General features: G+C 44.7%; 1 protein-coding gene across 1 annotated transcript in view; it reads left to right on the plus strand.

Annotated features, from left to right (window-relative positions):
- The first annotated feature begins 98 nt into the window (after positions 1-98).
- Positions 99-27,419, plus strand: part of LOC149340986 (condensin-2 complex subunit G2-like) — a 46,291-nt gene continuing 18,970 nt past the window's right edge. Inside the window, exons 1-13 of the mRNA XM_089549939.1 lie at positions 99-436; positions 4,575-4,709; positions 6,616-6,712; positions 10,358-10,509; positions 12,279-12,443; positions 14,049-14,146; positions 15,835-15,907; positions 20,062-20,145; positions 21,329-21,421; positions 22,612-22,722; positions 24,302-24,397; positions 24,540-24,623; positions 25,983-26,132. Coding sequence (XP_089406065.1) covers positions 368-436; positions 4,575-4,709; positions 6,616-6,712; positions 10,358-10,509; positions 12,279-12,443; positions 14,049-14,146; positions 15,835-15,907; positions 20,062-20,145; positions 21,329-21,421; positions 22,612-22,722; positions 24,302-24,397; positions 24,540-24,623; positions 25,983-26,132 — 1,407 coding nt within the window. The 5' untranslated portion in view covers positions 99-367. The remainder of the gene's footprint in view (positions 437-4,574; positions 4,710-6,615; positions 6,713-10,357; positions 10,510-12,278; positions 12,444-14,048; positions 14,147-15,834; positions 15,908-20,061; positions 20,146-21,328; positions 21,422-22,611; positions 22,723-24,301; positions 24,398-24,539; positions 24,624-25,982; positions 26,133-27,419) is intronic.

A 27,419-nucleotide genomic window follows, 5' to 3' on the forward strand; every position in this document is an offset into this window, starting at 1 on the left:
TGACCTTGCTGACATCGTGCGGGAATCCGACGTGTATCTTTATGTGCAAATAATACTTTATGCTAGACGAAACTCTGTCGCAATTAAAAAAAAAAATCCTGAAAAATCAAGCGAAGCTGTGCCACTAGTAGCACTGCTTACGATTAGCATCATCATCATTATTTTCCTGACGTCAGTCCGGAGGCATCATCGGCATCATAAATACCGCGAGCGTTCGGTCGGTGTAGTTTAGGCATGGTTTAGGCGGGTGCTTCATTCTTGGTTAGCACATAGTTTACCTAATTTATTTTGGCGTCGCGCACCCTTTGCCCGTGTGGGAGCACACACGCGCGAGTGAACGCTGCCCGTGGTGGATGCAGCGACCCGAATGGAGCCCGGCGTTGTACACTGTACCGGCGCTGCTGCTTTAGATGAACTTCTGCCGCTAGCATGCGGTGTGAGTAACTCGTGTTTACTCGGTTCGTTTTTGAATTCACTGCTGATTTTGAAAACCGTCGTACAAGATTGGCATATGAACCAAACCACAGGAGTCAAACAGGGAGCGTCTCGCGCACCTGGTTCAAATCAAGCGACATGCAAAATAGGCCGCACCGGCACCGCACGTTCCAAATGTGGTGGATGCAGTTTTTGTGCCCAAAGATATGAGACCATTATTGAGCTCCCTGCATTCGCTTGACAGATATTACAAAAGTTGCTGGGGCGAAGTTTACGTCAACAGCTCAAAAGCGTGCAGGCAATGGGGTTCTGCGCTTCGTCTGAGACGCAGAACGCGTGGCATTGATAATGGAATTAATCACAGAGGCGAAGGCATATGTCGCATCTATTCGGCAAGTTTCTCCTTTATTCCTCATGCCCAGAATTTCAGCGGCTTACCATGCGTCCGTCCGTCGTTACGCGTTCCGAGGCCCCGTTGCGAAGAAGCGCGCGCGCTTGGCACTTGCCCAGCAAGGAAGGAAGCGCGTGCGGCGCAGAGCAAAGAGCGAAACGCGGAGTGCAAACAAAAATTTGCTAACGTTATGATAACAGCTGCAGTGTGATCTTGCTAAAAACTGGGAAAACGTGGAACTCAGCTTGGTTCCAGAGCGTGGTAACGTGGTAGGCTTTTTATTTTTTTTTTAACGGCACACATGTGCTGGAACTGTAGTCAATTCTTGGTTGCAAAATGTATCAATTTGACGGGGTGGCACTGTTATTTCTTTTTATGATGGTAAATAAGTGCTGCATGTAGCATAATGCCACATTGCTTATATTTACTGTAATGCTACCTAATGAGCACTACTTCTGAAGCTGTACGAGGTCCGTCACGATACTGGCTTCGAGAAAAAAAAAAGAGGCAGGGCAGGGTTTCATTGCAGGCCTTGTGTTTTATGTAGGGGTGTGCGAATATCAAATTTTTCGAATACGAATCGAATATGAATACTTGGTTCCGAATATCGAATCGAATATCGAATAATCAAGGTCAGATGCATTTAACCACTACAAAACATTATTTGAGCACCCAAGAACATCACAGTTCAACTATAAGTGATGAAATGAACACAAAAGATGTGTGTGGCTGCACAAAAAGTATCAAAGTCTCGAACATTATTCATAGAAGAGTGGAAATATCAGAGAAGATAACTAGTACACAGCATTGATTAAGGCTAGCTTGCCATAAGTACAAAAGCGCGTTGCTGGGATGAACATAAAATGTTGTCGTGAAGGAAAACCGGCTGCTCCACACGGTCAGGCAGAAGTAGTTAGTTCCCTTCTAGCTGAAGCGACTTCTCCAGCCACAAAAATGCTCTCTCACTTGGCACTGAACTGACACGTATTGCTAGATATTTCGTGCAGAGCTCTGACTATACCAGCTTCCCACGCATAGCCACAAAGAAGCTCACCAGCGTAGTCAGCTACTGCATGGCCCAACGTTACGCATTGCTCTGGGCGCCGCTATATTGTTATGTCTCTTTTGATAGGACTTGCGGACCGGAATGAACGCCGGTGCTCGCAATAGAATATTCGGCTGGGTACGAATATTCGCGTCGGATCGAATATTCGAAACAACACGAATACTTAGATTTCGAATTGAATACGAATACTAAAAATATACTATTCGAATTATATTCGAAAATTTCGAATATTCGCACACCCCTAGTTTTATGTAATGCGCGGCGGCGGCAAAATTCTAGTGGCCCGTGTACTGTGGGATGTCAGTGCACGTTAAAAAACCCTATCTTGTCGAGCCGCCGCGGTGGCTCAGTGGTTATGGTGCTCGGCTGCTGACCCAAAGGACGCGGGTTCGATCCCGCCCGCGACGGCTGGAATTTCTTTGGAGGAGAAATTCTAGAGGCCCTTGTACTGTGCGATGTCAGTGGACGTCAAAGAACCCCAGGTGGTCGAAATTTCCGGAGCCCTCCACTATGGCGTCTCTCATAGCCTTAGTCGCTTTGGGACGTTAAACCCCATAAACCAAACCAAACCTATGTTGTCGAAATTTCCGGAGCCCTTCACTACATTGTCCCTTCACTACGGCTTCCTGCATAGCCCCAGTTGCTTTGGGACGTTAAACCTCAATAAACCAGCATTTTGAGCTATTTTCTAATCTCGTATTGCAATCCACAATAGGTTGGTCTGGTCTTGAATACCTTCCCAGCCCATTCTGCTTTTTAATGCAGAAATGCATTCTTGGCCTCTTCCTCGTAAATTTCTGTGTTCGCGTCTGGATTCTGAGCCCCACCCACCGGTTCGTTCCTGATAATGGCCTTGATGCCTGCGTCTCTTGAATTTTGATCTCAAGTAAGAGATCGATCGATGCCTGGCAGCAGTATTTAACGGTTTCATGTGTCAAAGATTAAAAATACCACTTGCCGCAAAGATATTTTTGTGCTGCTAAATGGAGCCCTTGCCTCAGAATGGCGCAGGCCATTCTGCTATTTTCTGTCGAGTTTCGCTGTCTATGGTTGGTAACAGAATTGCTTAACAATAAACTATTCTGACGCAATTTACTTTAAATGAAATAGTTATGTCAATACTCTTTCTGAGAAGTGCTATGCCATTCTGCTGTTTTCTGTCGATTTTCACTGGCTCTGGCTGGTAACAGAATTGCTTAACATTAAACTATTTTCACGCAATTTACTTTAAATGAGATAGTTGTGTCAATACCCTTTCTGAGAGGTGCTGTTTTATTAACACAGAAATGTATCCTTGTCCTCTGCCTCATGCTTCCTGAGTTTGCAAAAAGCAGCCCGTTTTTGTGTTCTTCGCCATAGTCTCTTATCGAGTGGGGCACTCAGTCATAAAGTGCCACCAAGTGCTTCAAAAATTCAAATGGTGTGTGCACATGCATATGCGCATAATGTTTATAAGTGTTTATAATGTTTATAATGGCAAAGGCACGATAGCAATACATCTTGTAGTGGATGGTCACCTAGACTGACCTGTGACGGAAATGATAAACAACGCATATAAGGGGGCAGATTATCTAAGCGGGCAGGTTATATATATATATATATATATATATATATATATATATATATCACCAGGCAACGTTTGCGTTTGCTCTTGCTGAGTTTAGTGACCTACGCATTATTATGTGAACATAGCCAATTACTTTTTTTTTCCACTTTTTGGCAGTCTTGCACAGGTTGCCTCCATATTGTATATCTGCATCAGTAGGTTCCAGCAGGGGGAAGAAGTGCTGAATTTTTTTTTAAAGGCCAATATCAGCTTATTGTAAAGTGTATTTGCATAGATGCATGATTACAGGAGGGAGTAGGAGGTTGGATTGAAATGAACATGCTTGCTCGCCCCGGTGCCCACTGGAACTGAATATTGAGGTAGAAAAAAAAAAATATAATGTGAGGTTGCGTTTCTCATGGAAGTGTATTATTTACACAACATAGCATGTATGGCACATAAGATATCTGCAGCATAGCTCATAAGATACGACAGATTATTTTTCAGCAAGCTGGCTGAAGGTTAAGGTAAGCAAGAATTACAGTACGCTGGTGCTTAAGGCATGTTACTGGCTCATATTTTTGCCATTCTTGCACCAACATGGACGTGGCCATGTCTATGGCTACCTATCTAAGAGACCAGTTGAACATTTGTAGGCTGATACAAGAAAATGTCTGAAGCCAAGAGGATTTGATCTGTGGCGTTCATTGCTATCTCTGAGTATAAGTGTAAACGCGGCTTAGTTTTGTGTGCTACTAAAAGTATAATAAAGTGACAACATTGTGATCAGAGCTGACATGACATCTGCTTGCCTGCAAAACCTCCGGCATGCCAGTTTACTTCCACCTGTTGGCTTGTCTGACAATTCCTTGGCATTGTACTTCATGATGGCATCGATATGTTAGCACAGTTGAATTAAGCCTCTGCAGTTTATTTTTTTTTTTACACCTCTCTGCTTCAGTATTGAGAAGTACACATGCTACCTCCGTCGCAGGTCAGTTAGTGTGCTGACATAGCCTTAGTCGCTATGGGACGTTAAACCCCATAAACTAAACTACTAACTACACATGAAGCCGTGCATGGCATGACAAGGGCAAGCTGTATGTGTGTGCAACACCGTACACTGATTTATGCAGAGGCAAGCCTCGGCAAAAGCAAAGCTGCAAAGAAGAATTGCAGAGCTTCCTACAGCTGAATTGGAGCCCCTCTGCCAAGCACTCTTTGACAAGCTCTCGGCTGTTGTGCTGCAGGTACTTTCAAAGGAGACACCGGTAAGTTGACGTTGATTCGCTTTTAGAGATAGCGATATGTGCTGATTTTGGAACTGCTGTTGCATGCTGCAAAAGTTATTTTGACAGACAAGGTTTGACTTTAGACTTGATATTTTTTTTCGTGGTCTGTAAATGTGGGCATGTGATAGACCAAAGTGGCCACCTAATACACAAAAGAGTGCATGCTAAGCAGCAAGGTTGCTACACTTGTTTCCCATGTCTGTTTTTGTGCTGACCTTTAACGCTATGGTAGGATACAACTTAGAAAAACAGCAGTTGCTAACACTGGGCCGCGGTATGCGGCATCCTGTATTACTCCGCTGGCCAATTACAACAGGGAACGAAATCAGCTTTTTAATGTTTGACTATATCAAACAGGCCACATATCAAAACTCTAGAGCTAATAATTTTTTTTCTTGTGATAAGCTCCTTGTTTAGGTAACAAGAAACGTTTAAGCAGTGGACTACTTTTTCGTCGTGGAGGAATTCTGTGCGCGGAGGCTGAATGTGGGCGGAGCTTCACTGCAGACCTAAGTTGTATCCGACTATAGTTGTATTCTGCACCTGCTGTCCAATATGTTGCTGTAAAGTTGTTTTTTAACCTTTTCTGCTTTGTCTTTTTTGCCATACAGTGACCATTGACCTATACTGTGTATGTTCATTCAATACTAATTTGCTTGTGAAAAGTTACAATCAGGCACATGGAATTCTGCATCTTTTAAAGGATACACCAGCAACACAATGTGTGAGTTCACTAGCCGCCGCGGTGGCTCAGTGGCTATGGCGTTCGACTGCTGACCCTAAAGACGTGGGTTCGATCCCCGCCGCGGCGGTTGAATTTCTTTGGAGGAGAAATTCTAGAGGCCCGTGTACTGTGCGATGTCAGTGCACGTTAAAGAACCCCAGGTGGTCGAAATTTCTGGAGTCTTTCACTACGGCGTCCCTCATAGCCTGAGTCGCTTTTGGACATTAAACCCCATAAACCAAAACCAAACTAGGTGAGTCATTGCCACCGGCGCTCTCGTCATAACACAAACACACCATGGCGCTACTTGTGCCTCAGCTTCTTGGCCTACTGCCAAGGTCTGTGCTGCAAACGGCACTGGCAACAGCGCAAAACTGACTAGCTAAGAGCTAACACTCTAGTGGTGTATTTCATTTGTTGATCTGGAGCAGCTCTTCAAATCTGCAAAGTAGCAAGGTATCTGTCATGGTGCATTCATAACTGAGGACCTGAATCCAAATCGCCGGTCGAAACACGCTGTCTGGTTTTGTGGAGCAAGAAAACTTTCTCCGGATTGACATTTGGAATACGCCATAATACTCGGTACAAGAGAACGAAATCTTCGCCAAAGGCTCGCGTTCTGAGGAGAGTTGCTCCTGTGGGTCTCTCCACATCTGCAGAGCTGCACAGTATCAAAGAAGCTGCCCTATATATTCTGCTGTGAATAGCTGAACGATAGGTGGTATACACAGACTCAAGAGCAGCTGTATGAAACGTCTCAAGCCTGTTTTAGGAAAACTAATCACCTACCGGTTTACCGCGACATTGGATGCTTGCATCACCCGGTTTGCACCGCAAGCCTCTGTATACTGTTCTGATGAATCCCGGCACACTGCAGTGCCTTGGGCAGTGAAATGACAAATGGAGCAGCCCACAAAGGTCTCCACTACCAGATTTTGAGGAAGGTTTTCTTTGAAATTTCACCAACACATGTGAAATGGTGTTTTTGTACTCTTGCTTCATAGTTTGGTTTATTTGTCAGCTCAGAGGAGTTGTAGTGGGGAGCATGCCTGCAACGTGGTGATGCACTGCATCCTGTGCCTTCTTGCCTCAAGTTGTTCACAGTGCAACTCTTGCGGTGTTGTATATTTGAACCTTTTGTCTGTACCTGTCTGTTTACAGGAGACTGAATGCCTTCCGCTTGTGGTAATTTGTCACGCAGCTGCAAATGCAGGCAAAGTGTGCACACCTCTTGTGGATGCAGTGCTCTTCCTGCACGGTAGGTCTTCCATCATGGCGGTTTGAACCAGCTGTTTTCACAGGCACTTATTTGGTGTACTCCGTTTGTCGGGGGCAGCAGAAGAAATGTGTCAGTGAAGATTTACTGATGTGGTTTGCAGCCTGGAAAACCTCAGTCATGCTCATATTGATCTTGGAGGGCACAGTACTGGAGGAAACAGCAATCAATAAAGCAAGCAGTCGTCCCCAGCAATTTTCTCTTCACAGTCAGTTGAATTCCTGTCAGTATGTTTCACAGTCAGTGTGAAGCATACTTGCAGCGAAAGAGAAATGTACATCAGTCACATAATTTTGTTTTTTAAACAACTCACTGTTGGTAAACTCAGTCATGCTCAGGTATCATATCTGCTTGCATAATGGCTGCACCTGTTATTTTGTTTGTGAGGATACAAATTTTTGCTAATATATTGTCCCCTACAAGGAATGCGACCCGCGAATGTACTTAACTTTTCGAAAAAAAAATGCTTTCATTATACATATATGCAAGTATAGTAGTGTCTCCAGAGGTGATTTGCTCTCAAAACAGTACTACAGAGCCTGGCACTAGAAACAAGTGCAAACTAAGCAGATGCAGAAAAAAAAAATGTCCTAAACTCTCAAGTCCATACCAATTATGGTAAAACGACATTGTCTTTTCAAGCAATTTCATTTTGGAATACATTGCCGCCCACTCTAAAAACATCAGTTTCCTTGCCTGCATTCAAAAATACGCTCAAGGTATTTTTGTTGGAATGCTGTTATTACCTGCGTTATTTTGCTTTTTGACTCTGTTTTTGTGGTGAAGTATTAATTTGCTATTTTCTATATTTTATAATTATCCGTTAACTATGCTGTAATCATTTCTTGTATTATTGATTTATCGAGGGTCCCGGTGCAGTCTTTGACTTTCGGACCCTCGTCTGTACACTTATGATCTTTTGTATATTTTTTGGGACGAATAAACCATTATTTTACCAAAAAAAAAAAAGCTGTGTCACATGTGCATGCTGTATGGCTTTTTATGACTTCACATGACATTTGCAAATACCATCTCTGTTAGCATCAAAGCTAGACAATAGGCATGTGTGAATATTCGGTCAAATGTAAAGCATTCAATGTTCGATTCGATCAAGGTGTTAAAAACTTTGAAGTATTTGTCTTGAGCAAATAATGTTTCTGGAACTCTTGCTGCGTGTGGTTTCGGTTCAGCATACCTCCCCCGAGATGGCACTGTAGCGCACATGTAACCAGAGTCCCGACTCCGCGCCACATCCCTGTGCTCCCGCATGTATGCTGAAGGCGGTCTGTGCATGCTTGCGAGCAGGCGGAAATGCAGCGCTCAGATTTGTACCTGCCAGAGGTCTGACCCTGCACTATCTGCGGCGTATATGCAGTGTAATCGGCATGGCAGCATGCATCAAGAGAGATTTAGCATAGCGTGATCCGCCTCCGCACAATGCCAGTGTGCATGTGCTGACTGGTCCCGAAGCGGCAGATGTGCAAACAGCTGGCTGGCGCCTGGCACCATGTGACATCCTCAGGGCGATCTTCACATGTGCAGTGGCTCTCCGCTGCATTATGCTACAGCTCTCTAATCAGAGGACGTGTGGCTCCCTTGACTTAAGCGGAACGAGTCTGAGCTGGCTGCAGCTGCCGCGGCTGCTCTTCTCCGCATGAAATTCAGCCAGATTGGTGCTGGGCATGCGCAGAGTAGATCTGGGCACGCGGTGCGCACGCTTAGCGAGTGTCAAGAGTTGCCGCTTGAAAGCAACAGCTGCACAATGACGCAATCACCGTTAAGAGCAGCGGGTGGAGGCTCCACATGTAGATCTCACACCCCACAGGTATAAGTAAACACCGCATGTAGGTTGGCTCCCAATTTTCGATGGCCATTTTGCAGAAAGGCGACATAGCTTCAATGAATGTGACACACCCCACAGATACATCAGGGCTGCATGTAGCTTCAATGAGTGTGACAAAGTTTCAATGCATTCTTTCTTTCATGTAATGGCCTTTTATGTTCGAAAAATACATGGCTTTGAAAATGCCTGTTGTGCCGTCCAACCTCTTTTTTTTGTGTCAGAAGTGTTCGAAGTATTCGCTTCGAAATTATTTGAAGAAAATTACTGTCCACTTCGAATTTGCTTTGAACCAGAAAAACCACTGTTCGCCCATGCCTGCTAGACAACCTTAGTTTTTTCTCCCAGCTGCCATCGCTTTTTCTCTTACCTGCGCTTACTAGGAGAGCTGAGCACGCTGGTGCTGTGAGTCAACAAGGTCCTTTTTGCCCACTCTTTGTCTTGTCTGCTTGCACTGGTTTCTAGTGTGACCAAAGTTCACAAACTCTCCCAGCTGTCTTTGCTTCTGCAGTACACAGCACACCGTATCACTCTCTTCAACTGCTATGATGACGTTGAAAAGAATTGCTTAGGCACCTAAACCATCACATCTGGCCCATTGCATGTAACAGATGTGTGTTCGTTACTTTCGTGCTGCAATAATGGGTGTACGGTTGCAGATTGGGGTGTCACAGATGCGTATGTAGGGTGAGCTTTGTTCGGGTGCCAGGAGGCATGCTTTTGGCCAAGGGCCTGAAACATGCAGTCAGTGAAGATTTTTCCCAGTGGCTTGCTTGACAGAGTAGATTTCGGCTTGGCTGTTGAGGCCTGCATTATAACTACCCCGCTTAGTTCGTCTTTTTCTTAGCATCCAAAGCTTTCGAATCAACTTATGAAAGCTTGAGGTTCTTCTAAGTTGCGAATTAGGTTTGCTTGCCCTTATCATTCAAAGGATGCCTTTTGTGTCTTCTGGAACGTGAGAGAATGAGATTAAACATTGGAAGAAATAAGCTCATCGTACTGAGGAGTGAACACAGCATGTTACTGCCCAAGTGACTGCAAGTTTATCTTTCTTCTTACATATGCTGCCTTTTGCACAACAAAATGCTTTGTTGCTTGCTTGCTGTGCAACTGCTGCTTTGTCCTAAAGGTATGTTGAAATCTTTGTGAAATGACAGTGAAGGACAAAATATGGTCATCACATGGTGCATCAGCAAATGCACTTTTGTTTACTCACCTTTTTTTGTAGTGAAAATATACATGCATGATGGAAGGGGTAAGTTTTCAGTACGGTGTGTGTATGCACCTGTGTGTGTTCATGGATTGGAAGTTGCTAACTACCGGAAGAGTGCTGAAGGGCTGATTCTTTTTGAATTGTAGCAAAGTGAGCACAGCATATCTGTGACCAGTATAGGCACTTGTTTTGGCCACGAGGACCACCTGTGTTGCCCATTGGCATAAAAGGTTAATGTCATCATACTGGCTCCTGTATCAACATGATCGTAATTGCAAAAAGCAGCCTCAGCGTTTCCAGCATTAATTTGTTGGCATTGGTGGGCACTGCATTAGTTTCACAGAAACTCTTCAGAGGAGCCTACTTCACTCTAGTTTTCCCAACACTAACAATTCGTGTTGCCTGCCAAATGTTAAAAAGAATTTATGCTAAGAAGGTACAAATGTGACAGTTGTGCTTTGTGTACCTGAGGCTCACGGCCAGTCAGCAGGTGTGCAGAAGGGGAGCCTTGTTAAGTGGCATTAAACTGCTGTCTTGCTTAATATTCTGCAGCATCCGTGCTTTTGTGATGCAGGCACCCTTCCTCTGATGGATGGAGGGGAGCTCCTTGACACCACACACAGCTTGTGTGCTTTCTGGTATGCCAGGAAGCATGAGAGCTGGGAGTCCGTTTGGCTGCATACCTTCTTAAAGGCTGTGCAGCTGTCACTTGTAGTGCACTCAAAGGTGACCGTCTCATTTGTTCCCAGTCCTCTCATGCTTGCATAGTGGCACATGCTGTGCCCTGTGAGCAAGTGCGTGTGTCCAGTTCTTCATTCAATGCACAACAGGCAGGCCGAACAAGTAGGCAACACGGCACTGACCTTGCAACTAGCTGTTATTTTAAAAAAGAAAAATGCACACCTGACAGCAAAACCCTGACGTGCATGCATGCGCAACAACCAGCATTCTCGGGCTCCCTTTTTTGATTGCATGTGTTAATGAAAATCATAAAATGCACCCCAAACAGCAGAGAGAGAGAGAGAAAACTTTTATTGCTCTTTCAAGAGATTCGCGGAGATGAAGACTTCTTGGTCGTCCTGCTTGGGCGCTGGCGACTTGAGTCTTCGAGCAAGGGTGGGCCCTCAGTCCAGGGCTCCACTGAGTCGTGCCGCTTCAACAGCGTGCTGTACCAAGGCCCTCTGGACCTCGAGCTCGCTGCTGGAGAGACAGCTCTCCCATTGCTCCTCACTCGGTGTTTGATAATTGTGGAATGCTATGTTTCTTTCGCACTCCCAGGTAATGTGATAGAGTGTAGGTGTACCGCCGCACCAGGGACAGTCTGATCTGAATTGCGTTGGTGACATTTTGCTGTATATACTGTTCCCATTGTGGAGTTACCACCTGTGACAGTGCGTTAATTACGCAGCACTTCGCCCACATAACACGGGTTCAGGTCAGAACAAGCTAAGACACTTCTAGCGTTCGCCGCTCGTGCGCTCACATCCCGAAGGAAGGTAGGCACAGTTATTTGAGAGCACAAGTGTTTATTATACAGTAAGCTGCATTGCAGAACACTGCACTAATCCCTAGACCTTGTTACAACCCACAGTCCAGCCGCATCACCCGAAAGCGGGCCCGCAGAGCCGTGCGCAAAGCAAAGACTACATACGCACGTGATGGCACAGCTAAGGGTCATCGCATGCCGCAAGGCCAACCAAACGGTTAAATCATGTGCGACACAACACGAGGGAGGATGGGGAATGTGCGGAGCACAGCTTGGCGACGCAGCTTGCACATTGATGGCTCATCACGCGTCGTCACCGGCAATGGCCGGCGATGGCTGAGAACCCACCAAATCAGGCCCTCCCGAATCTGGAGCTTCAGTGCCACACAGGCGGGCGACGACAGGACTCCAGAGGTTCAGGCCTGGACTCAAGCAGCATGCAACTCAGGTCGCTCGAGGAGCCCAAATCCCCACATTGTCCCAGCAACAATCATTTCCTTTCGGTGGCAAAGTTAGAGATGGGTGCCTAATGTACTATTCTTATGTTGTGTGGAAAGCGTCGGCAACCTTTCAACAGTATTAATCATAGTGAGTAAACAAAATTTGTGTCTGCAGTTCTTTTTCTTCTGACATAATGTAGCATGTTGCTACTTCGTGATCCTTGTTTAGTTTTTGATTTGCTATGTTCAATTAGATGTGCTTTTTGTAGCAATCATCATTATTTGTCCCACTGCTGTAGGTGTCAAACAAGACTCGAGCATTCAAGTTGTGACATAAGCTCCTCTCTTTCTACATTCATCAGTGTGAAAAAAATGATTGTCCATCAGATGCCAATCTACATGTCAGCTGAAGATTCTTTTAGCAGTTGATTATACATTTCCTATATCGTGACTCACTCAAGTCTTAGTTCATGTCTTTCCATCTCACTTAATTCATTGAAGTCTTGTTCGGGTTCTGTAGTGCAGCTGTTCGCTTGCAGTAGCATCATGCCACGTGCCTGTTTTTTCAGGTGAAGGTGGCAAGAATGAGGCGGTTAGTCATCCAGATGAAAGATGGCCTGGCCGCAGATGGACCTGTACGAAAGAAGGGCAATTTGGATGACAAAGACGAGGAACTTCTTTACACAGAACTTGCCCATTGTGCTGTTTCGCCAAATTACTTAAACACTCTCCAGGTGAAATGCTTTGCTTGACGTCTGCTTGTTTAAACTGCTAGCCCATAGAGAAAAGTCTCAAAATATACGATGTCAGCGATGTAGTTGCTGTGCCAGCCGCACCAAAGTGCTGACCCTGCTTCACTGTGGCAAAATTAGAATAGTTTGCATCGAGCCTGCCCCAAAATGGCACGTGGGGTACAATAAACATCATTGAGTCTCGCATGTCTTAGGCGGTGCTTTTGGCAAACCTAATCTTGCCTAGAATTCTTCGTCAAGCTTTTAGTTTGTAGTCGCACACCACATTGGAACTGCTTTGCTTGTCAGTCTATGTCATGAAAAAGAGAAACAAAACAGGCCTGCAGCAGGTCGGTATCTTGCTGTGGTCAAACCGAGGTGTGAAGGGCTCGCTGGGAACGCGTACAGCAGGAGCACTTGCAAGCGGCATCCATATTCGGTTTCACACCTTTGCTTGACGAAAGTGGGAGGCAGCACGCTACTATGAAACTCTCAGTGTTGGGGTTGGCCTCTTTGCTGTGCCAAAAATGTGTGATAGTGCCTGTTGGAAGCTTCAGAAACAATGGAAGTGCATGATCAAATGTTTAGGGGAAACCTCCAAAGTGTAGTAGATTTGTAATTGGGGAGTAGTTACTCATTGGCATCCACTCAAGCACAGGCCTACGAGTACAAAGGAGAGCTGTACAGCTTTCCTTTATAGCTGCATGGCTGCGCTTGGGTGGATGCCAATGAGTAATCACTTACTGATTATGTATAATAGATGTGCATGTGCACTGGTACTGTTATTTTTTTTTTCTTTTTGTGTGTATGTGTGCACGTGAGTGTGTGTGCGTGTATGCTGTTCAAGGTGGTATAGAACCAGTGTTCATTTGTTAATGCTTTTTTATTTGTCTTGCTTTTATAATTATCCAAGTTACAGAAAAAGTGGGATGATCGACAATTGGCTGGAACTGAATTTGGCAAGAAAACAATGGGATGTGTGCGCATTAAAAGAGCAAAAGGGAGGTTGGTTGACGGTGACCGATTGGATTGTGTACTCGCAATCTTGAACATGCGCACATACACATATGCACTCTCTCTCTCGCTCTCTCTCTCTCTCTCTCTCTCTCTCTCCCCCTGTCTCCTTTTTTTTTCTTTAACTGCATATATTTTTCTGCAGTAAAAAACATGTAGCATGATTGGTGGAGGATCCGAGTCTACAGTCTGCTGCGGAGGTTCATGTAGGCGTAATCAGAACCAATCACCTTCACCAAATGACGTTACAGTGTGATACATTTACAAAAGGGAACTCCAGAAGGAAAGAGGGAGGTTTGGAAGGGGGGGGGGGGGGGGGGGGGGTGAGGGGCACATATGAGGGTAAGATGCACTAAACTTGACTATTGCTGTTTAATTTTTAATTTGGTTGAGCGTGGAATGCCAACCAAAGGATCTCGTGTTGTTTGTTATATTAGAGAATTCGTCTTAACAGACTTCATCTCAATGGGATTCTGCTGCAGAACTCTTGTTTCTATACATTACAAGCTTTTTAAATTCTTTTGTGTCTTTTGTAAGCTGTCTGTGTGTTATTGTTTATGCAGCAGTCACAAGGAATTTCCATTCATTTTCCAGGGGAGGAAGTTTGTGGCCTTTCTGCTATCCCTAGACACAAGACTTGCCGATGCCATATACTACAATAACGTGAATGGAGCATTACTCCACATGAGTAGGTGGGTAGAAGCTGCTGCATGTTAAATACTAATTTTATGGTTGCATGCTTCAAGCCTGTCTCTAGCTTTGCATGGTGCTGTCATGTTCTTTATTTAAAGTTATTTGATCTCTAGGCTCCTAACATGTAAACTGCTGTGGTGGGAAGCATGCACCTTGTAATAGAATACACGTTTAAAGAAAATAATTGGCCAAATTTGGATGTAGGCTGAACTTTTTGCTACTGCACGAATTTCTTTCAAGTGGGCCAAATTTACTGGCCAGTTTTTTTTTTTTTGCTGCATTATCATCTTTTTGACAGCATTTTGCCGACTATGAACTCGTTGCTAGTTTCCAATTCATGTAAATACTGTATTTACTTGCACTTTTTGTGTAAAAAGCAAATTCACAAAAATATTTTGGGGCATTTTCATTATGCAGAGTAGGTAATATATTTGCAAAAATTTATAATTTGACAATCAAAATAACAGATGTGTTAGTTATGCGAGTACATGTTATGTGCAAGTAAATATGGAAGTAGCTTGGGTCATTAGCAGAACAATTGGTCGAGTTTGCAAGTCTTCCTTCAAAATATACTTGGGGCCTTCATTTTTGGATAAAACCAGGTTTTACCTAATTCTTGCATCCAGATAAATTTCCCAGAAATCAAGATCAATTCTATTTTTACCCACAAATGCACCTTCGGACCTTGGTTATCTTTTGCACAAAGCTGAACACACTGCACAAAAAATTGCAGCTATCTTGGGCTCATTCCAGGGGAAGTTTTCAGTTAACTGGAGATTTTATATATCGTTTAATGCTTGTTATTTATGATGCAGTTTAATTTGAGGGTAAGTTCTAAATATGTATTTTAGAAGCTGGAGGCCAAAACACTGTTACTGGCCAGGGGTGGCTTGCACGAAGCATATAAGACAGTCTTATTCCTAGTATAATCTTATTTGCAATCTAAAAGCTCTCTCGGTTTTGAGAAAAGCAAAGGCACATAGCTGGTCCACTTTGTTGGTGGACGCCTTAAGGGACTAAAACATTGAGTTACCACGCTTTTAATCATCTTTTAGTTATCATGGTGCACTTGAGGCCAAACATGGTAAATTTGTGTTGGTATCGCACTCATTTTTCAGCCCTAGCAGGCATTAATATTGTTTTTCATGATGACATAATTGTACATGACTGTACCGGTCTTTTTACCTACTGTATCTTTGTCTGTTTCTCTAGGAAAGAGGTGGATGTGTACTTTCATTCACAAAAAGAAGTGGAAGTACCATTTGGTTTGTTTTAATGGTGCCCCTTCTGTGCCTTGGAAAGTGACCAGTCACTGTCAATAGCGTTTCATAACTGTTAGGCTTCTGCTTTGTTCTGCAGTTTTGAGGGGCACCTCCTCATGCTGGACTTGGGCATACCTTAGTTGTCCACGCTGATTTGAGTATAATCAGTCGTCTACTTTGCCCATGGGATTATTTTGTAGAAAGAAGCAAAGAGTTTAAGGTGTTGGTTGCTTCAAGTGTTTTTAATACTTACTGGAAGCTTGGTGCGCCAACCGGAATTAAACTAGAAATTTGCTTTGTGCAATTTTAAATGGCCACGAAGAGACTGTGTTGAAGGTGATTGCAAGGGTGCACATGTGCTGCATTCTTTGTTTACTAGAGTCATGTGGTGCCCTTAGGTCATTTCACTGGGTTATATGTTTCAGTGAACATGTACAAATGCTGGCTCAAGCTTACATCCTTGCATGGAAAGCAGTGGAAGACCAGCCACAGGCCTCGGTGAGATGCTACTCTTCATATTCATATACTTATTCTCAAACCAGTAGAAAAGTACTAAGTGCTTTTAGCTCTTATAGCCAGCCTTCTCTTTCAAACTGCATGTGAAATTGCGCTTCAAACTTGGTGCAAAAAAAAAAAACAAACTAGTTTGCGCTTAAAGGGGCTCTGGAAGGGGCTCTCAATAAAGGCGAAGTGTGTCTGGGTTGTTAAAGGACGCTGCTTCATGAATACCCTCCAGTGAGAATATTTTTAATGTGTTCTGTAAAAGCTGAGTTATCTGTAGTAAAAATTTGAATTTTAGCATTTTCGCATCTTTCGCTCTTAGCTCGTCACTTTTTGTGTGCTGAAAGCTTGGCGTTCCTCCACTGGCTCCTCTCACTGGCCTCACCGCTGCCTCCGATGCATGCGGGAATTCGCCAGGGGACGGAGCGTCTTGAACCGCTGGTGAGACACAGCTGGCTGGCCGCAGCCATGGTAGCTGCGCGACGTCGGAAAGAATCTTAATAGCCATCTCTCAACCGACATACGCAGGAGTGTGAAATGGAGGAGGGTGCGAGTATAAAACATTCGCTGGAAAGGGCTCTCCAACTTTCGCACGTAGTTGTGAGTTCATGGCTGTGTATAGAGTCGAAGTGTATTATTTGGCTCATGGGTTCATGACGACACAGTGTAGTAATTGAGTTCATAAGCTCTCCTCACAAGGTGTTTCAACGCCCTTTCAATTAAAACTTACCTAAAAGTTTGCTTTAACCCATTCACTTCGGCTGTTTCCTCCGCGAGCACACAGCACGAACCGGATTGCAGGAAATAACGGTAATTACGCTGAAGACGTTACATGCGAGAAATTTTTATTTCATTCGGCTCTCAAGACAATCGCAGCTTTAGAGCAAATGAAATGGACGGGACGGGACGAACGGATGGCAAAGTGTAGTCTTTGGAAGCGAATGTGTTAAACCACTGTGTTGCAAGAAGGTGGAAGGTGAAGAGTGCAGGATGGTTTAGCTTGGGACTAATCATCAATTATCATGCGCTAGTACAATAATTCCGTGAACACCTTGACGTTCACCAATGTGGATTTAAAAAAGGATGTTCAACAACTGATCATCTTGTCTGCCTTGAAAACACAGTGCGAGAAGCGTTCATATGCAAACAGTCTGCTTTGAAAAACACTGCACAAGAAGAGTACATATACAAACAGCACTGTCGAGTGGTTTTCTTTCGTATGGAGAAGGCTTACGATACTACGTGGAGGTTTGGGATTCTCCGCGACCTAGGAGACCTAGGTATCCATGGAAGGATGCTGAACTGCTTGAAGCTTGAACTGTTTGAACCTTCTCCATCGGCTGTCTCCTTTTCCACTGTGGTTCCCACACGGGCTTGCTCCACCCGCCTCTTCAAGCACCTCCTCTTCCATTGCCACCGGGGACGCTCCACGCCCGGTGCACGACTTCGTCATCTCGGGCTCTTCAGTGTCATCCCTTGCCTCCGAATACTGGGGTGCCAATTGTTCCATTGTTGAGCACAGGCACCCGGCTGATGCCAGGAGCACTGTGCCACCCCAGTTCTCCCGATCACCTCTACTTTTTGCCCCAGTGATTGCTCCCAACCTGGAACTGTTCACACTGACTATGCTGACTTTCCACCACCAGTTGCCGTCGCCACCCTTTGCGAGCAGCCCATGTGGGGGGCCAGCTTTGTGTACTTCATTGCTTGGTAGACTGCTTCCCACTCCAACAATGAAGACGGGCTGCAGGCAGTGGTGCCGCACCCTCTTTCACTCGCCGCTGCAGTTGCCCGCCTACCACTACTTTGCCACCATCTCCCACCTCTCTTCGCATCGATAACTGCGTATCCCGCTTTCTAACTTTCCATGGTTTTGCTTGATTTGAACTAGCCTATCTTGGTTTGATATATCATGTGATTTAGGTTGGCATGATATTGCATCATTTTAGATTTGTACTGTAGTAGAATTGGTCATTCTCTGACTCTTGGGGGTCCTCGTATCACTCCTGGTGCAGTGGATGAGCGACGTGCCACTCCACGGTGGACAGACTACGTTGACACCATAAGGTCCCGTGACTTAGGTGGCCCACCTGCCACGCCGGTGGTTGGCACCCAGCTCTTCCAGGTTGCGGAGAGACCTAGCTAATAAACAGACAATTGCTTTTTGGCAGAATGGAAGCCCTAGTTCTAGCGCATTAAAAAAAATTAGGAGGCACTTCATTACTATTATGAAATGACAGTGCATTAGCATTAGGTCTTCTTGCCTTTAACTGCTTCTCTTCTACTTCTTGTCTTCTCTTCATATTTTCTCATACATTTTGTCATCTATTTTTTTGCTCATATTGGTGAGAAGACTGCTGAGGAGCTTTGCTGTGTAATTTGAAGTCATTTTCATTTTTGCTGATTCATTTGTAGTCATTGTTAGTCCTTAATGAATTTTACTGAGTCATTTTTTGGAGGGTGTTCTTCGTGTGGCACCCATCTTCTGGCCTCTCCCTCATCCTCCTCTCCTACATGTGGAAAGGAGAATTTCCCTTTCTCCTTTTCCACCTGCCAACCATGGCAGGTGGCTGTTCCCTGTACCTACCGTGGCAGGTGGCAACTGTACACAATACTACGCCGTCCATCCAAGCTGAACAGCTGTGCTGCGCTGTGGAGAGGAAGAGAGCAACCCTTACCTCTAGCAACCCTGTGTCCTCTTTTGTGTGCTTTGTATTTATGTATGTACTTTTTATTATATACACTGTTTAATACTGTACTGTATAGCGTTTCTCACACACTGTTTAATCCTGTACTGTATAGCATTTCTCTATGTATACTGGCTGTCACTGCCCTGTAAACGTCCCCGGGACTCAGTCAAGGCCCAGTCGGTCCTTTTAGCCCAGAGAACGTTCCAGTGTATAACTGGAGAATAAATTGAATTGAATTGAAGTGACTGGCTGAAGTGACCTAAGTCACGGGAACTTGTGATTTCATCACTACCTGCCCATCGTGGCAGGTGGCAGCTCAGTTAATGACTGGTCGCGAGAGGTTGCTCCTGGATCTCACAAGTTCCACCGATGGCAGTACTTGCCATCTTAGGGTAGTGGCGCATCGCTAAACCGCTGCGCTACTGTGCTAGGAGTTGTGTGAGGACTGCCAGAGATCTATGAATGTAATGTAGAGAAGGATCAATTTGGCATATAAGGGCAGTAACACGTTAACACTATCACGTCATATCCTTATGGCGAAGCAACCCCAGCGGTGGTCTAGTGGTCTGAGCATCCACCAAGAATGCGGGAGGTGCGGGGTTCGATACCCAGTGCCGCCAGGTACCTACCGGTGATACAGTAGGTACAAGCTTTCCCCCGGTCTGGTGCTCAACTTATATGGGGTGAAATGCTTGGTGAAACGGGTCTTCGGCCCCACCTTGAGTAGAAGAAAAATACCTTGTGCCATGCGCTCTTTGGCCACGGATACCCTTGAACCGTAAAAATCCATCACCACTTTATGGCAAAGCTTAAGCGTCCCCTTTAGTTTTAGTGCACTAGTACGAAGGCCTCCTCACTCTCCGATTTTGCCAATCTTTGTCTGAAGCTTGCTTGACCTTTAAAAATGAGCCTCGACCCTAAACCGAAACCACCTGCCACCATGGTGGCTCAGTGGTTATGGGGCTCATCTGCTGACCCAAGGGACATGGATTCAATCCCGGCTGCGGCCGTCTCATTTCTGTGGAGGCAAAATGCAGAAGCCTGTATGCTGTGCGATGTCACTGCACTTCAGAAAACCCCATGTGGTCAATATTATTCAGAGACCTCCACTACGGTGTCCCTTATAGCCCGAGTCGCTTTGGGATGTTAAACCTCCATAAAACCAAATCTAAACAGAACCAAAGTGCTAGCACACCTAATTCGTATTTAGCCTAACCATACTAAATCATCCATTTTTTTTTCTTCACAGTGGGGCTTTTAGTGCTAGCTCATTAAATTTTTTTAATGAATGATGGGCATTGTATTGTAGACATTTGTCTTCAATGCCTTCAATCTACACCACTAGAAATGCATCACAGCCCTTCCAGCTAACTTAACGTTCAATGCTACGGAGTGTTTTGGTGCCTCACCTCACTGGGTTGGTCAAGTGTTTTGTGCTTCTTTGCTACTGTGCCTCTGCAGGTTCTTCAATCACATCTCCAGAATGTAATGTTCTACACTGTGAACGGAGACTATGCCGAGAGCCACCGTGCTAACTTGCACAAGGTGAGTGCTTTGCACTTGTGTCTGATTGAAGCACATTTCTTTTTGAACTGTTCTCCTTGTGCCCTTCGTGGTAGCAGTGCCTTCAAGGATGCTGTTTCCGTCTCTGGAGTTTTCTGTTTCACCTCAGATTGCACCGAACTTTTGAACCAAGGGCTTGTTCTGCAAATTTGCTTTCAGTTCATAAGCGGTGCATGTGAGAGGCACAGACACCAACCTTAACATGCTTTGTCATTCAGAATCTGGCCGGCAAGTCTCATCTAAGCGATCTTGGCATTCAGTCACCTCATATCTGACATCATTTCTGTATGCACCAAGCATTCTTCACTGTAATGCAGGTTCTTGAATTTTTGCAATTCTTGGGTGTTGCGTGATCCACCAATGAGGCGCTGGTGAAACCAGCTTCTTTGAGACGCCAACAGATGGCAATAGCTACTTTGCAATTTTGTTTTTGGCGGTCTCATTGAAACTTTCTGAGCTTCCCCATGGCTTTATTATATGACTCAGTATTTGTGGCCGTACAGCTTGCATACGTGGCTAGATCCAACGGTTACTCATGACGCAGTGAACTTGTTAAAGGAGTAGTCACTGATTGGAATCCACCTGAGCGCAGTCGCATAGCTTCAAAGGAAAGCTACACAGTTGTGTCAGAATCGTTGACTTGGAAGAAAAATTTGTCATGATTTAAGTAATTGCTGTCATAATTGAAATCTTCTGTACCATACTGCAAAAAAATATTATGCTAACATTGTTCCTTGTTCAAATTGTTGGCTGGTGTGGCCTGACCATGCCATGAGATTGCTGGTGTCCTGATTAGTTCAGTCAGATCGCATGCTCTAAAGAGGCGGGGGCCCAGTTTTTCCCCAGCCAATTTCTTTTCAACTGCGAAGGTTCTAAAAAATCTCTCTAGCTTTCCTTCGCAGCCATATATATGGCTACTTCACCTTGGGGTATTCTCCAAAATACATTGGAATTTCAAATCGTGTTTGACTTTACCAGCATATCTTACCTATATTGACAGAAGTGGCACGCAGATTGCACTGGGGGGGCACAGCTCAGCATGATGATCTTGCTTTCTTATGTTCCAGTTTGTGTGCTGCTTCCTTCATTAACCATCGTCACATAGGCCATATGCTTTAAGGTAGGTCTCAGGTTTACAGGGCAGTACTTCTTATTTTATTTGCAGTTTTTAAAAGAGCTGCATCTGGCACGAAAGGAGAGGAGCATCAGTGATATGCTGTATCGGTGCTACCTTCCCATTCTGTGGTGTGGTTTCAAGGCAAGTGGTTTCAAGGCATACATCATAAATGAAGGGCATGTGTAACACCAGTTGACGTTATTCATGAAGCACGTGCCATATGATGGTGCCTTTATAGCTTGCATTGTTGGCTTTTGCAAAGCTTGTTGACGCAGAGAGGAAGAAGCAAAAGGAACTTAAAAATACGGTTACCGTGCCTGTGTAACGAGACTCAGCGACAGCCAGTTGCAGTGGTGAATGCGCCATTCACTCTGACACGGTGTGACGCCCTCTGTGTGCAAACGTGTGAACGTCACAAACATTAGTTCGTGCCGCGGTGCACAGAGGGCGCCACTTCTCATCGATTGCCCTTCCTGTTACATCAACAACGCTGTACAATCGGGAAGCCTGCCCTTAACAGCTGTCGCTATAAAAAAAAAAAAGGAGACTAGCGACTTGTGAATCAGCATCCAAAACTGCATGCAGCTGATCTCAGTTGGCCGGCTGGTGTGCAGCTGATAGCCACCGTGGCGCGGGCTGGCGCGGGGCTCAGAAAAGCGAAACTAGAACTATGCGGTTGGATGTTTTCGTTGCCAGGGCCCTCTGACAGCCATCACGCCTGCTGTTTCGCACACGTCTAAGGTGCACGGGCGATACTGCATCATGCAATTTATGTACACCGCTGCGCAAAAGTGGAGAGACCACACGAGCAAACAGAACTGCATGCCAGTGCTTTCTCACGGTGCAGCGACTGTGAGGGATAAAAAATATGTTAGCGTGTTAGCCCACACACTTCTGCCAGGCATGCCTTCATATACAGAAAAATTGCAGTCATCCCCACTCGCATAGTCTCTCCACTTTTGCGCACGCCTGTATGTAAATTGTGAGGTTGCAAATTGTAAGGTTTAACATCCTAAAGAGACACTTGGGCTATGAGGGATAGGACTATGAGGGATGCTGTAGTGGAAGACTTCGGATTAATTTGCAGCACACAGGCACCTTTTGCATTCCAGTCTTACCTTACCTTAGCATGGTCTACCTCCGGGAACCTGTCCGAATTAGCGAGCAATCAGGGCCATAGACTTGCATGTGTGTTGGGCGGGACCTCACTGACAGGCCAAATTATCAAGGTGTCCAAATTAACGAGGTTTCACTGTAAATGATTTGTTCGATACAGCAAGTGAGTCTTGCATGTTTTCTTTTTCATGTCCTGCTCCTTTTCCTTAACCCAGGCCCTGCACTACAAGATCCGTTACGCTGCTGCCAAGATCTTTTTCGACTCCTTCCCACTTGTGGAGAACGATCTGCAGCAAGAGTTGGTGACACACTTTGAAGTGATGCATGTGAGGTTTCTTTCTTCTGTCTTCTATTTTTAAGCAGTTCTTACCAACAATGCACCATTGCAGTCATGTGGCTTCTGAAGCGAAAAAGTTTGGTGCTGTAGAAATAGTGCTGAAAACTGAAGAGCTTCTAAAGCCTTCGATGCTTAACAGAAACTTGTTGCTGTCTCGGGAGGCCTTTCTTGGATTGCCGGCGCACCTGCTCGCTTCCTGGATTTGGGATACACTTGTTTCTCATCTAGGGCTTAACAAACAAAACGTGTTGTGATAGTGCCGATGTAGTGTGACTGGGAAAGTTAGTCATTTGGAAGAAGGCCAGCCAGTTGCGTACTTGTTCAAGACATCCCACTTTGTGAGGACACGTCCTGGGGCTAGCAGAATTTGTGAGTTCAATCACTGGCACCGTGTGAAAGATCTTTTTGCTTGAGGAACAAACACAGCAACTTGCAGCGCAAAGCTCGTTAAATGCTGTTTTCTGTTTAACATGCATAAATAGTTGCTGAACATATCTCATTCATGTACTGAATTTAGCACTAAAAAGAATAATAATAACTGTGGGGACGCTTAAATCACCTTATGAGTGGATTGAGATAGGGTTAGATTTCACATTTATCGCAGTTTAGTGCAGCACTGCTATAGCTGCAGTAGCTATGTTGGTGCTGACATTTGCATGTATTGCGTTTTTTTTTGTGATTTTTTATTTTGATCCTCTTTCTAGGTTGCTGTCTAGAAACTAGGTTACTCACGACACAGTGGGCAGGTTGTAATGATGTCACAAGGTCATGTAGCCTCCTTTGACCAATCGGTGAATTTCATGACTCCGGACATCGGCGGGGTTTTTGGTGTGACACCTCTAACACTATCGCATTCAAAAAAAGTTCTCCGAGGTTCAGGTCACTTTAAATCTTTCTGCTGTCCTTAAGTGCCCTGAAATTTTGCAGGCTAAAAAAAAAAATTGTGGAGATAAGTTCTTTTTTTTAACAAATGCTTTCTGAAAGTCATTGCAGAGTATAATTTTTAATTTAGTTGAAGTGAGAAAAAATTCTAAGGACTATTACGACTCTCCCTAATCCGAAATTTGAGCACAGCTCTGTCGGTGTCCCAGGCTTTGTTGGGTCATTGTTTTGCTTTACGGGGTCGTTGGCACATCTGGTGGCGATATTAGTTCAATAGTAGTATTATTTGAAGAAGATGACTGTGTTCATTGCACAACGCGAGAGTGTGTTGCAGTTTAACACGAAACTTGATTGGCTGTTGCAATAGCCTAGTGCTCTCATGCAGTGCCTAGCGAAGCTGATCTGTTCGCAGCACCGTGGGTTCGAATCCCAGTCGCGGCAATGTTTGTTTTTATTAATTAATTTATTTATTTATGGTTGGCTCGGTTACATCGACGGTGGCGACGCGGCTCAACCCACGAATGGGCGCTTAAGAGCTGCGCTCTAAAATGGCTATCACAGAACTTCACCACTCATCTTGCAGACGAGCTTTAGCTTTAACATTGGTGTAGTATGTTATCACCAAGAACTCCCATACTTGTGGTTGAATGAAGTGGTGCATTTATTTTTTTGTGTGTATTTCGCAGGACCTCTTGTGTGACGCATGTCCTGATGTTCGAGTAGTGGCAGTTGAGGGTGTCCTAAGAGTGCTGACTGACTTCTTCGAAATTATTCCCATTCACGTAAGTGAAGGCCTTCCAAAATGTTGCCAGTTATCCCTTTTCTTTGTCCTGTTTCGTGGATATTTCATGCATCAACGAGATACTTCCTCATGTATTGTAGGAATCGTGACATAGTTAGTAGCGTAATTCCCTCTACTTTCAGGAACGAAGGGCACTTGGGAAAGATTTGATCAGCAAGAATGCCAAGGACATGAACTCCTTGGAATCAAGAATAAAAGTCAATAAGGTGAGGGGGATACACATGCGCTCTTTTGAGATAATGTTGCAATTTTGCTCCTATCGAATTGATGCTTACATTTGCTCTACTTGAATCTGCTGTGCTTGTATATTATTGCCATAACTTTGCTAACTTACTTTGTAAATACTGTTCTTTCTTAGCCACCACTAGCGCACTCTCACAATTTTCTGTTAGCCATGCAAGGAAGGTATGGTGTGTTTCGTATGCACATGAGTAGATTGTTTGTGCAGAATTGAAATGACATGAAGGCAATTCTGCGATGCGCAGGACTGTAGACAACATCGTACTTGCTGATAATCTCTAAATTTGATCATCTTTAGCTGTTTGGCTCAGTACACTGCAGGACGCAGGCCGCTCTCTGACCTCGAGTTAGGCCTTTTTTGTGTCGCTTGGAGCCACGGCCATTCTGATCTTAACAACTGCCAAGTGTGCTTGTCGCTATCGCTGTCACCAAGTTGACATGCTCAGTTTCAGTACAGGAGAGCTATACATTTTGAAGAGGGACTCGTGCCAATTATATCCAGTCTATTTTATTTTTGAATAGCTTCTTTTAAAAGGCTATGCTGTGCTAAATGGTCTAGTATTCTGCTGTGAGAAGCAAGGGGCTTCCCATTTTTCTTTGATGTGCTTTTTGAGGCAAGTGCCCTCTGCAAGGGCTGTTTTTCCTCTTGTGCTGAAATTTTTTCCTACGGAGTCATGCACTTCAAAAGTGTCCCATTCAGTTGGAAGCTTTGAAAGTCCTCTTTCCCGGGAGGGCCGCCACAGTGTATGGCGCTCGGGTGCTGACCCAAAAGACTCTAGTGGTCACATTTGAAAGGAGGCAAAATACTAGAGGCCCATGTACTGCGCGATGTTAGTGCACGTTAAAGAACCCCAGGTGGTCGAAATTTCCGACGCCCTTCACTATGGCGTCCCTCATAGCCTGAGTCGTTTTGGGACGTTGACCACCCATAAAAAAAATAGTAAAAAAAAATCTTTCCCAGGAGCTCGGCACTCTTTTGATATGGTGCCTATTGGTGGTCTTGCTGCTTCTGGGGACCACATTGAAAAGTATTGCGATGCTGGAAAAGACAAATTCAAAATGAAAAAGATGACATTCCAGACATTTATTTCAGTGCAATATACAGCCCAGCAGGCACAACTTATTCACCACCCCTCGTGTACTAAACTGTTTATTCTTTTCTTTTCTGTATTTCTTATATTTTCTGCATTGTCTTGTTTGTGGCACCTAAAATTCTGGCCTTAAGTACTGTTTTGCTAGCTTTATTACTCTTCAGCACAGGGGCTTCTATCTTGTTTTAAAATACAACCACATGCACACAGAGACCTGCCAATACTACCTTACAGGGACTTTCCTATATGGCTGGGAACCCAAAGGCTCACGCACTGCTGAAGACACTCATTGCCCAGAACAAGGAGAGCCTGGAGGATGTTTGCCTTGTTCAGATATCCTACGTCTCCCTTCTACTTGCAGCACGGAGGATACCTGGATTCAAGGTGTGATGGTTCTGTGGAAACCAAAGTTGTTTGATTGAAATTATGATGCATACCAGTCAACACCTGCTGACAGGCATCAATATTTGTGAAAACAAACTTAAGTACAGTTCTTTCTTTAACGGGACACTGAAGACAAATTTAAGTTGGCCTGTATCAGTTAGATTACTCAGACTGCGATAGATTACTAAAGACCTTCATGCATGATCCATCTCCATCCTGAAGCCAAAGTCTCAAGTCCCCATATCACATTCAGCGCTCCTGATTCATGTTTGGATGCATTTTATTTACAAGAGTGGTGTCTGCAGTGAGGATTTTCGCATTTGTGTACTCTAAGTGTGAACTGCAACATCGTCTGTGACTTGTTAAATACCTACGATTGAGTGTCTGGGATATCTGTTCTGAGAGAAGCCCTTGGCATGGCCTGGCTTGTGTGTGTTGCCTCAGTTCTAGAGCATGAGCCAGTAGTTGTGCCAGCATGACCAAACTGATGATTGCATTACATTCATTAGCTAATACATTTGATGGTGGATTCCTGATGTCTTTTTTTTTCTATTTCTGCATTTTATATATAAAAAAGCAGTAGGGTTTCAACGTAGTTAAACTGAGTAGATGCCCAAAAGCACGTGTTAGGCCCGGTTGGCTCATGGTTTTGCTTTGCTTGGCCGTCGGCAGGTCTGGTGACGACATTAGACTCAGGTTAAGCTCTGCTCAAGGTTAAGCTGATCTCATCTGTTTGCAATGCAGATGGAAGTTGATGGCACCGATGATGTGCAATGCACAGTGCAAGAGTGTGCTGCAGTTTAACATGAGGCCTGATCGGCTGCAGCGATAGCATAGTGCTCAGTGCTCTCGTGCAGTGGTCAGCGAAGCTGATCTGTTCGTGCGGCTGCTTGTGCGAAACCCATTTGTGGCAATATTTTAATTTTTTTATGGGCAGGTGCTATGCTAGGTTTGGCCAAGGTCACCCTCCCATTGGCTGCAGCTTGAGTAACGCTCCTCCGAACTAACCCGAGCTTACCTCGGTTACTCAGAGGCTTCACACAAGATTCTTGGTTGGGACCGCGTTAAGTAGGGCTTTCACACTAAAACTAAGATTGAATATTTTCCTCAGCTCATTCTGGAATGTGCAGCCACAGTTGAAATTCATTGTAGTGTCCCTTTGTGAAAAAGATGGCATATCAGTGAATGCTGCACGAGACTGCTGGAAGAATGCATGTGCCCTCCCACTGCTGATGAGGTGCTTCTTTTTTAAATCCTAATTCCGTTGAGCTCAGGTGACCAATGGTT

This window comes from Amblyomma mixtum, chromosome 6 (genome assembly GCF_055824585.1).
Source record: "Amblyomma mixtum isolate Tamu chromosome 6, ASM5582458v1, whole genome shotgun sequence".
NCBI classification, from domain to species: Eukaryota; Metazoa; Arthropoda; class Arachnida; order Ixodida; family Ixodidae; genus Amblyomma; species Amblyomma mixtum.